Here is a 14,895-nt window from a genome sequence, read left to right as displayed (position 1 = left end):
CTAACATTTTAGAAAACTTGTAATACAAAAAATATTTGTATTTATTAATGTAATCAATTAACTAATTTTTTTTTACCTTATTCACCTGCTTGAATTTACGCTTCACTGCATTATAATGTACAGTATAAGAAATAAATGAGATTTGCTTTCAGAACAAACATTTACAGATAATGTACTCACCCCCTTGTCATCCAAGATGTTCATGTCTTTCTTTCTTCAGTCGTAAAGAAATTGTGTTTTTTGAGGAAAACATTTCAGGATTTCTCTCCATATAATGGACTTCTGCGGTGCCCCCGAATTTGAACTTACAAAATCCAGTTTAAAAGCAGCTTCAAAGGGCTCTAAATAATCTATCTAGCAAAACAATCAGTTATTTTCTGAAAACATATACAACTTATATACTTTTTAATCTCATTTGTCTTGCCGAGCTAGACAAGACGAGCATTTGAGGTTAAAAAGTATATAAATTGTAAATTTTTTTTAGAAAATAACCCATGGTTTTGCTAGATAAGACCCTTCTTTCCTCGGCTGTGATTGTTTAGAGCCCCTTGAAGCTGCATTTTGAAAGTTCAAACTTGGGGGCACCATAGAAGTCCATTATATGGAAAGAAATCCTGAAATGGTTTACTCAAAAAACATAATTTTCTTGTGCATTTCTGCTTGACCATGCAATTTTTTTTGCCCTTTATTTGCCACAGCTGAGAGTCTTCAAACTAGCTAAATCCTGGCCGACTCTGAACATGCTGATCAAGATTATTGGCAACTCACTTGGCGCCTTGAGCAACCTGACACTTGTGCTGGCCATCATCGTTTTCATCTTCGCTGTGGTGGGCATGCAACTGTTCGGGAAAAACTACCGTGACTGTGTGTGTAAGATTTCTGAGGATTGCACGCTTCCTCGCTGGCACATGAACGACTTCTTCCACTCGTTCCTGATCGTCTTCAGGGTGTTGTGCGGAGAGTGGATCGAGACCATGTGGGACTGCATGCAAGTGGCGGGACAGCCCTTGTGCCTACTTGTGTTCATGATGGTCATGGTGATTGGAAATCTGGTGGTATGTATACCTTTAATAAATTAAACAAGTAGTTCATTTACAAAGCAAAAAATTATATCAGTTTAATAATGTTCTCACCCCCTTGTCATCAAAGATGTTCATGTCTTTCATTCTTCAGTCGTAAAGAAATTGTTTTTTGAGGAAAACATTTTAGGATTTCTCTCTCTATGGTCCCTGAGTTTAAACCTCTAAAATTCAGTTTAAATGCAGCTTCAAAGGACTCCAAATGTAGGATGATTTTAAAGAGCTCATCGAATGCTCATTTTCCACAAGTTCATATGATTCTTGTCATAGAAGGGTCTTAATGAAAAGTCTATAATATACTTTGGTTAGAAATTCTCAATAGTAGTGTAAAAAAACACCCGTTTGCCTTGTCAATAACAGCTCTGCAAAAAATCTGCTAATTGTATTGAATGTTCCTTTAAATGCAAATGAGCTCTGCTCTGATGTGGGATTATGAGCCGTAATGTTTACGTTTAGCCAAGTTTAGCGGCAAAACTTGCCAACAAGCACATAATTAAGAAAGACCGTTTGGAAAGATGCATAAAATAACCCTTATACTCACTTCTGCTGTGGGTGAAGCTGCAACAGAAACAATTTACACAAACTTAGATGCATAAGTAGATCGGGATCAGTGCGTTCCTTTTAAAAACGAAAGTAATGTTATCCTCTGCATCTTCAGCGGCTCAGATGTCATGAGTAAATGACGACTGCTTTGTTTATTATTACATTCAACAACAGAACACCTCAATCGCTCAATCGGAGACATTCTTGTCTTCCCCTGCACCTGAGTCACACAATGGCGATCGGAGTCAGACTGTTTCAGCTCGGTGGGGGCGGGTCTAAGGTAAGGCGCTCATGTCAATCAACTATCGTGGGAACGGCCTCTGTCGGTGTGCCGTCACATCTACAAGAAGCAGAGAATGACCTGATTTTAAAAAGGGGATTTTACTTTTAAAGATTAAAAACATACCACTGGGTGGATTTTTATCATTGTTGGGTGGTTGTGTACACAAACTGCAAACACACATTATTGTTCAAACAACATGTAAAAGTGAGTTTTGCATCCGATGACCCCTTTAAAGCACTTTAAATTCGCCCTACATCGCTCCAGAAGTACTGACCCAGTCTTTACAAAGTGAACATGCAAAGAAGGTCAAATGCCCTTCATAAACCAGCAATGTAGGATTATTTTGAAGTTGGAGAAGAAAATGACATGGGAGTTTTTCAACATACACTGTCATGAATTAGAAAATAACCAATCGTTTCGCTAGATAAGACCCTTCTTCCTCGGCTAGGATTGTTTCGAGCCTTTTGAAACTGCATTTAAACTACATTTTGCAAGTTCAAACTCGGGGGCACCATAGAAGTCCACTAAATGGAGAGAAATCATGAAATGTTTTCCTCAAAAAACATAATTTCTTTACAACTGAAGAAATAATTTGTACATTTACATTATTTGTAAACTTTTGTTCTGGAAGTGAACTATCCCTTTAACACACACACAAAAAAAATCTGAATTGTGTCAACCTGTTGGTTTCTTCTAAATTTTGCAGGTTTTGAACCTGTTCCTCGCTTTGCTGCTCAGCTCGTTCAGTGCCGACAACCTCGCTGCCCCTGAACCTGAGGGCGAAAACAATCTGCAAATAGCGGTTGGTCGAATCAAGAGAGGTGGCGCTTTAGTTAAGGCCTGCCTTCAGAATTTCTTCCGGAGCGGCTGCATAAGAAAGAGGAAGCCGAAAAAGAAAACCGTAGATGGGAATGTGATTTTGAGAAGCTGCAAGGGAATAAATGATAACTCCAACCACACCACACTAGAGCTGGTTAAAGGCACTGAAGGATCGGACGTGGATAGTGACACCGAGAATTTTATCAGCAACCCAAGCTTAACTGTCAGTGTCCCCATCGCTGTCGAGGAGTCTGACTTTGAGTGCCTCAACACTGAGGATTTCAGTAGCCTTTCTTCAGACCTAGAGGAGGATAAAGAGGTAAGCTTGCAGTTTTCAATTTTTTTTAGATTTGTTCAAACCTAAAACCAGATTGACAAGGGAGATGAGCGGATATGAAGCCACTTTTACATATAGGTTTTTAACCATTGTGCTTTCTTAGGGATTTAGTTATTTTAAAGGTGACATATCATGAAAATCTGACTTTTTCCAAGTTTAAGTGCCATAATCGGGTCCCCAGTGCATCTACCAACCCATACAATGTGAGAACGGACAACCTAGTAGGCTTACTTTGTTTTGGTAAGCCTTTTTCGGCAAGCATGTGAAAAAACAAGCACAAAAAAGGGCTCTAGGCTTATTATACTTTTTAGGAGAACTTAAAAATTTAGGAGCACCTTCTAATCATCAATCAAAAAATTTGATCAAAAATTTGCCTTTGCATTATAATTAAAACAACAGAATAAGAAAAAGTAGAATAAGTTACCAATCAAATTAAATCAGCTAATCAGTATTAGCAAATATTTTTTGCACTACAGAGGTGGCACAGAAGAACACAAACATGGCTTGTTGGTGTATTTTCATAGGTTTAATAAAGCTCAGAGGTGGTATGCGTGCAATTAAATCCATATATTCATGTTGAGATTAATTTTGAATATAGAACAATTAAATGATTTAAAATAACTGAAAAGATACTTTAAAATGAAACTAAATCTGCCAGTAGGTGGCGGCAAGTCACTGATTGAATTACTGAATCATTCATTCATTTGATTCATTCGAACGGCTGATTCATTCAGGAATATAGCAAGTGACTGTCTTTATGAATGTGTAGTTGATTCATTGACTTACTAGATTTGTTAAAAAAACGTACGTTTATTCATAAACAAACCACTGTGTTTGAATGGAGATGCGCAGCGTCTTAGTTGTGACTTGTTTCAAACTATTTTTGACGACATAATAGAGCAAAATCAGGCAATAGTGTTACAGTTAGACAATGTAAGTCACTTAATAACTTCTTGTTTATATGTTGTATTGATTCAATATCTCATTTATAAACTCCCTTAAAAACCATTAAAGCTGTCACTTATCTTAGTTCATTGCATAGGCGTCGGAAGCAAAATAAATGTGGGAGGGTCCTCCCCCAGTAAAACAAAATACTGTAGTATATGCCATTTTCTGTAGTCTGGTGCCTTTTATTTGATGTGTTTTTACACAATGCAAATAGGCCATATTTACAAATATTACAAAAGACAGCTGTTGGACAACATTTTCAGTGGCGCAAGTGATAAAACGAGTAACATATCATTTTTGACGCGGGAGACCCGAGTTCGCGTCTGCCTTTTGGTGAAATCATTTTCGAAATCGTCTCCCTTTTCACTTATATCACATCGGAAAGGCATTTGTTTATTTGTAAATTAATGAAATAATTGAAAAGTTGAAATAAAGTATCAGCTAGGGTTAGGTGTATCTGAGCAGAAGTTACACTGTTTTACTTTGCTGTGTCTCGGGAGTGCAGCAGGCACGACCGACTAGTGAAGACCCGGAATGAGTTTAATTGATATGGACTCTGAATAAGCCAAGTGGAATAAATTTGAGGAAACCACAGCATGCATTTTAAGGCTTTATCTAAATGGAGTTTAATTTATTAAGGCATACCTCTCATTCAATGGATTTGACTGAGTCTGACGGCGCTCTGAAAAGTGCAAAGACATACTCGCTGAATTAGAGACGGTAAAAGTGGGTGGGTCCAATAGCATTGGTCTTCAAAAGTGAGTGGGTCCTGTCCAATGGTTCCGACGCCCATGGTTCATTGTGATCTCACAATGCTCCATCAACAAAAATCTCTACACTGCACAATGAATCTTAAATGTAGACTCTCTCTACACTTTGTTTATGAAAGGATTCGTCAGATATGTCGTTGATGCATTACTTAATTTTGCAAAAACATGTAGAAACCTTTGAAGCAAATATGCTGATCGGGTCAGTCGCGTATGGTGCTCCTAAATATATTTTCATAGTCAAAAGGCAGTCGTTTTCAGTCGCAAATGGTCACATGTAAGAAGGGGATCTTACTATAATATTACCGCCCCTTAATCTGCGTGGCGCCATCATTTTGTTTTCACAAGCGACAATAGTGTACCAGTTCTAACGCCATGGCAACAGTTCAAGCAAAGCATGCAAACTCTTCTGTAATTGGCGTCACAGACGAGTGCAGAACACTATTTAGAGTCCCAGCCTCAGAGGAGACAAGAGAGCAGTGGATTTATTGATTTATTTACTGTCTATTATGCTGCTGGCTGATCTAATATAAACATGTGATTTCGTTCCCCAGCTGTTAACCTTCACAGACATAACCAACTGTTTTTGTAACTTGTGTGTTTTTAACATAAACTTGTGCGTATTCAACAGTTTAAGCGCAATAAGACATGAAAGAGAACTTAGTTTAGTACTCACATGCCGTAGAACAGCTGCTTTCTGTGTGTGTGCTTCAAATGTGTGCGCTCAGAAAACCCTGTATCAGAAGTTTGAACTAATATGGTTTAAAACACATGATTTCAGCATGATAGACATGATCATTTAAATCAAACAGATGTTTATTGGCAGAGTATCTGAGCTGTAACTCACGAAAACAGTGTGTTTCTGCTTCCACTCAAAATAGGCATTTTCTAAATTATATAATAAATGTTCTGTGGTGTATTTTGAGCTGACACATTCTGAGGGGACCTGAGATTTATATTACATACTGTAAAAAGGGGCATAATCTGTCTCCTTTACACATTTTGGCTGTGCTAATGCAAACAGCACACATTTTGCCAAAAAAAATATTTTTAGTGTAATTTTAATTGGCAGCTAACAGTGATAGCACTGTTTTCCCCAGTTAGGTCTAGGGAGCAAATGCTTCTATTTTCTACTTCTGTTGAAAAAGGCCAGTTGAAATGAAATGATGTAATTGTAGTAATGTGGGTGGGTGTATTGGTACGGACACTAGAATGTGGTTTGTATGGGTGTGAATGGTAGTTTTGTGACACTGCACGAAACATAGTCCTGCAATGGTAGAGATTAATACATTTTATTTAGCAAGGATGCTTTAAATTGTTCAAAAGTGATGATAAAGACATTTATAATGTTGCAAAAGATTTCTATTTCAGACAAAGGCTGAACTTTCTATTCATCGAAGACTCCTGAAAAAATTATGCTCTCCTGTTTTCAACATAATTATAATAATAATGAATGTTTTTGAGCAGCAAATTAGAACATTAGAAAGATTTGTGAAGGATCATGTGACTGGAGTAATGATGCAAAAAAAATCAGCTTTGAAAGCACAGGAATAAATTAGATTGAAAATATATTCAAATAGAAAACAGTCGTTTTAAATAGTACAAATATTTATCATTTTTACTATTTTGTTGTACTTTGGATCAAATAAATGCAGGCTTGCTGATCAGAAGAGACTTCTTAAAAAAACATAAAAAATCTTACTGTTCAAAAACTTTTGACTGGTAGTGTATCTAAGACTGTAATAATCCAAATATGTTTAGCATTTAGTATGTGGAAAATAACAACAGTGGCTTTATATAAATGAACTGGCATTTAAAATTTGTTAAAATCCTGAAAATGAATGAATTTTTGGTAGTAATTATCAGGACTGATATGTCGTTTTTTAAATTGATGCACAAGGGTTCATTCTAATGTGCTTTTAATGTGATTGAATTGAGATTTGATTACTGTTACCTGATCAAAATGTGACATTTACATAAACTACCCTTAACAATATTTAATAAAAAATGCAGTGAAAATTTTGAAATATGATTACAATTTAAAATAACCTTTTTCTGTTTAAATATGTAATATAAAATGGAATTAATTCCTTTGATGCAAATCTAAATGTTAACTTTCTGAAGTGTCACATGACCCTTCAGAACTCATTCCAAAATGTTGATTTTCTCCTTAAGAAATATTTCTTATTATATATCAGTGTTGAAAACAGTTGTGCTGCTGTGATAATCTTTTTGTAACTTTTATAACTTTAATTTTGATTCATTTAATATGTCTTGCAAAAAGGTTGAGTGGTCGAATGGTAGTATATATGTGAGAGGTTGTATTAACTAAAGCATTTCTCACAATAGGCACATTTTAAAACAATGATAAGATAAGGTATAGGGGTTTGCATCCTTTCTCTTTAAATATTCTCTCAGTATATGATGTTATTAGGGTTTAGAAGAGCTTGGGGGAAAGAAATGATCAACATTTGTCTTTAGATTCCAAATGGGGTTTTAGTGATCTGATCTCCTGGCTTTTGATGTGGTCAAGTGCAATCCGATCATGATCCGGTCATTGAAAATGCATTAATACCACAAGTAAAAGACTGTTTGACATCAGACAAGTGGTTTTCTGATAGCACTTTGACTAGAGCACATCCAAGTACTGTAGCTTAAAATGGTGGCTTCTGTGAATTTTATTTGCAGTAAGTTTTACAGCATTGCACCTTAACTTTTGGAAATAATCTGCTATTGATGACATGCTGTATCATTTACATTTAATTTGTGTTGGCTGAAGTTCCTAGTGCATGTCTAGATACCTGAATAACAGTGCAAATGATGTCTTGTTCTCTAGAGTCCAGTCCTTTGGTGTAGTTATCATGTACATGGTCTTAAAAATGAAAGCTTTTCAGTTTTGTCACTAAATTTCTCATTGGCGTAATTGTGGTCAGTTTTTTTCTGGTCGGGTTAATTGCAATAAGTGCATTGTGGATTACATCAACATGCAGCTTGACCCATTATGGAGGAGAGGTCAGGCAATATTAGTCTTCAGATCACATTATCTGCCATTTAAGTGCTGAGTGTGAATGTTAGCCTCATAATAACATGCTCATTTGCTTTCTGCTGGGAAGCGAGGATGTGGCTGTCTATGGTTTTGGCATAAAATCTTCTATATGCTGATTATTTCTGTGGCAGTCGCTTTGAAGTTGTGATTGCATAAATCTGTCTGCCACTGGAAGCTGAATTGTCATTTTAATTTACCATGTACGTACTATAATTCAGCACATTAAAAGAATAGTATATTTACCCTCAGACCATCCAAGTCCGAGTTTGTTTCTTTATCAGAATAGAAAAAATTGAAAGGTTTTAAAAAGTATTAATAATATTAAGTATCTCACAAAAGTGAGTACACCCCTCATATTTCAGAAACCATTTTAGTATTTCTTCTCAAAGAACAATACTATAGAAATTAAACTTGGATATATTTTAGAGTAGTCAATGTGCAGCGTGTATAGCAGTATAGATTTACTGTCCTTTGAAAATAACTCAACATACAGTACAGCCATTATTGTCAAAATAGCTAGCAACAAAAGTAAGTACACCCTAAGTGATATGTCCTATACATCATATTTATGTTTTATTTGCTTGACAGGACCATATTGTATTAGAACAGTTAAAATTTGGTGCTTTGTGTACTATTCTCTCATACTGACCACTGGATGTTCAACATGGTATCTCATGGCAAAGAACTCTCTGAGGATTTGAGAATTTGAATTGTTGCTCTCCACAAAGATGGCCAAGGCTATTAGAGGTTCAGTAACACCCTGAAACTGAGTTACACTACAGTGGTCAGGGTCATACCGAGGTTTTCCAAGATGGGTTCCATTCGGAACAGGCCTTGAAAGGGTTGATCAATGATGTTGAGCACTCGTTCTGTGCGTCAGGTGCAGAACCTGGCTTCAAAAAACAGATGCATGAGTGCTGCCAGCATTGCTTTAAAGGTTGCAGAAGTAGAAGGTCAGCTTGTCAGTGTTCAGACCATACGCCGCACACTGCAAATCAGTTTCCATAGGAGTTGTCTCAGACGGAATCCTCATCTAAAGCTGGCTCACAAGAAACCCTGCAAACAGTTTGTTGAAGACAACCTGTCCAAGAGCATGAATTACTGGGACCATGTCCTGTGGTCTGATGAGACTACAAGATAAACTTGTTTGGCTCAGATGGTGTTCAGCATGTGTGGTGATGCCCTGGTGAGGCCTACAGTCAAGCATGGTGGTGGTAGCATTATGGTCTGGGGCTGCATGAGTGCTGCTGGTTCTGGGAAGCTGCAGTTCATTGAGGGAAACATGGATTCCATTATGTACTGTACATTCTAAAGCAGAACATGATGCCTTCCCTCAAGAAACTAGGCTGAGCGGCAGTTTTCCAACATAACGACCCCAAACACACCACCAAGATGACAACTGCCTTGCTTTGGAAGCTGAAGGTGATGGGGTGGCCAAGTATTAAGCACCTGTGGGGCATCCTCAAATCCATTTGAGTTAGGGTTAGGGTTAGGTGGAGAAGCACCATGTGTCTAAAATCCAGCAGCTCCGTGAGGAGTGGAAGAGGATCCCAGCATCAACCTGTGCACAGCCATATCACCCTGCAGCTCAAGACCGGTTGCTCACTGAAGCTAGGCAGGGCTGAGCCTGGTCAGTACCTGGATGGGAGACCTCCTGGGAAAACTAGGTTGCTGTTGGAAGAGGTGTTAGTGAGGCCAGCAGAGGGTGGTCACCCTGTGGTCTATGTGGGTCCTAATGCCCCAGTATAGTGATGGGGACACTATACTGTAAAAACCGTCCTTCGGATGAGACGTTAAACCGAGGTCCTGACTCTCTGTGGTCACAAAAAATCCCATGGCACTTCTCGTAAACAGTAGGGGTGTAACCCCGGTGTCTTGGCCAAATTCCCTCCACTGGCCCTAGTCAACCATGGCCTCCTAATAATCTCCTTTAATTTAATTGGCTATATCACTCTCTCCTCTCCACCTGTAGCTGGTGTGTGGTGAGCGCACCGGCGCCGTTGTACTGTGGCTGCTGACGCATCATCCAAGTGGATGCTGCACACTGGTGGTGGTTGAGGAGAGATCCCCCATATAATTGTAAAGTGCTTTGGGTGTACGGCAATACACAATGAAAGCGCTATATAAATGCATCATTCATTCATTCATTCTGTGCAGCTCTGGTCAATTCCATGCCCAGGATGATTAAGGCAGTGCCAGATAACAATGGTGCTAACACAATATATTGGCACTTTGGACAATTTCACTTGGGGTTTAATCACTTTTGTTTTTGACAGTAATGGCTAAGAGTAATTTTCAGGGGACACTAAGGCCCAATCCCAATTCTATTTTCTACCCCTTCGCCTACCCCTCGCCCCTTCCCCTTGTCCCTTGAAACAAAGTGCAAAGGGGAAGGGCTAAAATATTTCCCCTAAGAAATGGGACACCACTACAACACTGTTATACGTCATCATAGGTTGTCGCTAGTTCCTAATGTTACGTCAGAGGACATGCGCAGATGTTTATCACTCATTCCAAGATGTCAAAATGTTGTCATGTTGCAAAAAGTACAAATGTACGGTGTACGCACCGTTCATTCACATGTGGCCGTAAGCAAAACAAACAACGCATTATCACATGCGCGGCAAATTGCTAATCAGTGTAGTGGTGCCTGGAGAAGTATATATGCTTCATTTGTGAATTTCGTTTTGAACTTTCTATTTGAACGCATTCGTTTTCTGGATCCTTGGACTAAAATGTTTACAGGGGTTCACTGGTTTAAGAAATTTCTGATCGTAAAAATCAGCTTCCTTTTATTTGTAAGGATTTCGTTTTTATTATTATGTACTGATTTAAATTACTGGTGCGGTGAGCGGGCGCAGGTGCATTAGGCGCAATCATCAAATACATTTCAAAGCAAGCCGGCTCCACGGTCCTGACTGCATCATCATCACTGTCTTTGTTTTGAGCGAATATTTACATTTATTCACATGACTGGATGTGGTGGACTGCCATGATTTTGGCGAATGCAGGACACTGAATAATGCGCGTCAGAGAGGATTTAAAAAGTGGAAGTGTGTATACACCGTATACGTTACCTGCGTACACCCTCCACTACACCACCGTTGCAAATTGCCGTGCCACTGGTCTTTCATGTTTCTAACATGCAGTCAAGTGTATATGACATAAAAATATATTTTGTAATATCGTGCAATCAGTGCTATCTGCTAGCAAACTTTAGCGATTTTTTTGCAAACGTTTATTTACAAAACAACACCATAAACACAAACACATGATTGAAGGTAATATACATATAATGAAACATTGTCATCAAAATCCTTATTAAAGGCAAAAATTACTTATATTTACGAGTCTGCTTGCTCGAGTGAGCAGCCATGTTGGAAATTTCTCTTAGCCCTTCGTTTGAAGTGAGGTCCTGAAAAATCTTCGTTTGGAGGGCTATCTGGCCCTTCCCCTTCCCCCTACCCCTCCAACCAAAAGAGAAATGAGACACCCCTACCCCTTCACGTGAACGCGCCAAACGGAGGGGTAGGGGTAAGTGTAGGGCTAAGGGGTAGAATTGGGATTGAGCCTAAATCTATACTGCTATACAAGCTGCACATTGACTACTCTTAAATATATCCAAGTTTCATTTCTCTGATATTGTCCCTTGAGAAGATATACTAAAATGGTTGCTGAAGTGTGAGGGGTGTACTTACTTTTGTGAGATACTGTAAATAAAAAAAAACACTATTGCACCCAATATTTGCATGCTATGTATTTTACAATTAATCTAGTTAACTCTTAGCATGATAATGTAGGCAGCAGACAGCATGGCAGCTTACTACGCTTTGGACGGGAGTCATTATCTCTGATAGATTGCCTCCTAGACATCAACAGATGATGCTGTATTATTGCTTCCATTGAGTTATTTGACATTCTAGCACTCTGACTAATCTTTTTACCTCTACACAAAATGTTGAGTGTTTTTCCTTGTTGCCTTCCTCACACCTTTAACATGTCTTTGCAGCATTTCTGAGATCCTCTCAAGGTTAACATTGAGAGGAGACCTGTAAGACCTTTTTAATATGCATCCCAACTAACCATAAAGACCGCTTTTACCATTCATGAAAAAGAAAATGTTTCTACCTAACAGATTGTTTTGTATTTTAAATCCTGCCATACAACTAATTTTTGTTCATCTTCAGTCATAGAAATGGTTTTCATTTATGCATTTGGCAGACATTTTTATCCAAAGTGACTTACATTGCATGGAAAGTACACATTTTATCAGTTAATGCATTGTAAAGCACCTTTATTTTTAAGAGTGTATACTATATACTACATGAAGGATTTTTAAACATTCGAGACATCACACCAAGCAAGCCTTACTTATCTTGTGCACAGTGACTCAGCTGAAACGACGACTTCAGAAACCACGTGCACATGTATTATCTCAGCGACGACTTGAAGGCATTGTCATAGTAACGTATGATGATGTGTCTGTGCTGCTCTTGCAGAAGCTGTCTGACGTGGCTCCCAGCTCTTCGGAGGGCAGCACGGTGGACCTCAGACACTTTGGCAAAGATGGAGAAGATGCTTTGGACTTTGAACTTGAGGAATCTATGGATCCAGATGGCTGTTTCACACCAGGTGATGCTGCTCATAGTTTGTTCACCATAAGTTGTCCTTCAGTTCTTACAAAAATGTTCAGTAGTGTCAGTGGGCCAATTAATTGCTGATTACAATGGGCTCAAAAAAGCATTTGAAACTTAAGCTACACTTAAAAAGTCTAAAGGGAATTGACATGAACATGTTACTAACCTACAGTAATGACAAGAGCCAATACAGTAGGCACACAACATGTTGTTTTTTATTATGGTTCTCTATTTAATCAATACTTTTAAATATGTGACCCTGGACCACAAAACCAGTCTTAAGTAGAATGAGTACATTTGTAGCAATACTATAGCCAACAATACATTGTATGAGTGAAAATTATCGATTTTTCTTTTATGCCAAAAATCATTAGGATATTAAGTAAAGATCATGTTCCATGAAAGTACATGAAATATCCCACCATAAATATATCAAAAGTTATTTCTGATTATTAATATGCATTGCTAAGAACATAATTTGGACAACTTTAAAGGAGATTTTCTCAGTATTTTTATTTTTTGCACCTTCAGATTCTAGATTTTCAAATAGCTGTATCTCAGCCAAATATTGTCCTGTTGTCCTAATAATTGACCCTTATGACTGATTTTGTGATCCAGGATCACATATTATGAGCATTTTTAAATAAATAATTTTCCTTGCATGGATTTTTTTTACACATTTCGATTTTTAAGTCAGGCTTAAAAAGTTTGAAAGTCATAGCACTGAATAACAAAATGTGAAACAAAATGGCAGGGTATCTGCAAGATTTTTAAGCTCAAATTCAAGACTTTTGATGACCATCTTTACGACCAAATACAGTTTTTACCATAAAAGCAGGGTAGGGCAATGTCTATGGTAATTGTAAAATGACTTTAAAAAGCATGATTTACAGTTCAGATACAGGTTTTCACAAAACAAACAAACAAACAAGCAAAAAGGTCAATAAAATAATATACTTCACATTTCATTCAAACCATTTTAAAGAAAATGCATGAGTCCAAAGTATCAATTATATTAATTTAAACAATTATTATCAATCATTTTACACATCATCTTGCATTATCCTTTTTTATCCAACTGCATGTTTGCTGCATAAAGATATGGGTCGATTTTCTCATTGGTCTGAACAAAAACAGTAGACAGGCTTATTGAAAATGCAAATTTCTTCTCTGTATATAGCATTAAATATAGCGTTTCCTCAAAGCAGCGTAACACCTGACAATGTTTATTCAATGAAATCACATTCAGTGAAATCGATGAAATCAGTCACATTAAAGGAGAACTCCGGTGTGATATTGACCTAAAGTGTATTGAATCATGATACCGAGTGTGAACGTACCTTGCATATCTCATCTCGTCTTGTCCACTGCTGTCCGAAATCTGGGGTCAGTTAGCCGATGCTCACAACAGCTTGTCAATGAGAGTCAATGGGGCATCGAGGCAGTCATGTAAATAAATCACTGTTTTACACCATTTACGAGGCACAAAGTAGCGCCACACTTCATCGGTAGACTTCCAAGGGCCCCGACATTTAAAACGAGACATTGAGAACTCAGAAAAAGCACCGGTAGTTTATTTACGAGAAGATTTATGCAGACAGTAACTGCAAGATGTTTCGCGGCCGCTGCCATCTTGAATGTAGTCACGTTAAGTCGAGTGACGAGCAGGAAGGAAACTACAACCTGATAAGTTGAAAACCTGATACGTTCCTTCCTGCTCGTCACTCGACTTAACGTGACTACATTCAAGATGGCGGCGGCCGCTAAACATCTTGCAGTTACTGTCTGTATAAATCTTCTCGTAAATAAACTACCGGTGCTTTTTCTGAGTTCTCAATGTCTCGTTTTAAATGTCGGGGCCCTTGGAAGTCTACCGATGAAGTGTGGAGCTACTTTGTGCCTCGTAAATGGCGTAAAACAGTGATTTATTTACATGACTGCTTCGATGCCCCATTGACTCTCATTGACAAGCTGTTGTGAGCATCGGCTAACTGACCCCAGATTTCGGACAGCTGGACACAAACCGAGATGAAATATGCAAGGTACGTTCACACTCGGTATCATGATTCAATACACTTTAGGTCAATATCACACCGGAGTTCTCCTTTAAGCCATATTGTCGTTCAGTCCCAAAAAATACTTTCTTATACCATTTAAGACTTTTTGATGGCCTTAAATTTGATACAATTAAATGTAAGACTTTTTGAGGAAACCCTGACATAAAGATATTTTTTCACAATTCATGCAAAACATTTCCCTGCTAAAAACAAAGACTACTGAACCACTTTGTGGTTTTAAAACATTAGTGTGCCCTGCTTGTGATGTTCCTTGTCACTTTGATGAGTCACTTTGGATATTAAAAGCATATTCAAAATTAGTCAATGTAAACGTAACCCTAAGGGAACTGACTTTGTACTGTACATCCACTAAAAATCA

At 37.9% G+C, this 14,895-nt stretch overlaps 1 protein-coding gene across 1 annotated transcript in view; it reads left to right on the top strand.

Moving 5' to 3' along the window:
- The window catches only part of scn1laa (sodium channel, voltage-gated, type I-like, alpha), a 57,732-nt gene that overhangs the window by 29,402 nt on the left and 13,435 nt on the right, over nucleotides 1–14,895 (top strand). The window contains exons 15-17 of the mRNA XM_073845140.1: nucleotides 699–1,055; nucleotides 2,612–3,043; nucleotides 12,322–12,519. Of these exons, the coding sequence (XP_073701241.1) occupies nucleotides 699–1,055; nucleotides 2,612–3,043; nucleotides 12,322–12,519 (987 nt within the window). The remainder of the gene's footprint in view (nucleotides 1–698; nucleotides 1,056–2,611; nucleotides 3,044–12,321; nucleotides 12,520–14,895) is intronic.

The sequence above is a fragment of the Garra rufa genome, chromosome 8 (genome assembly GCF_049309525.1).
Source record: "Garra rufa chromosome 8, GarRuf1.0, whole genome shotgun sequence".
In the NCBI taxonomy this organism is placed as follows: domain Eukaryota; kingdom Metazoa; phylum Chordata; class Actinopteri; order Cypriniformes; family Cyprinidae; genus Garra; species Garra rufa.
This window is presented reverse-complemented; position numbering and strand designations above follow the sequence as displayed.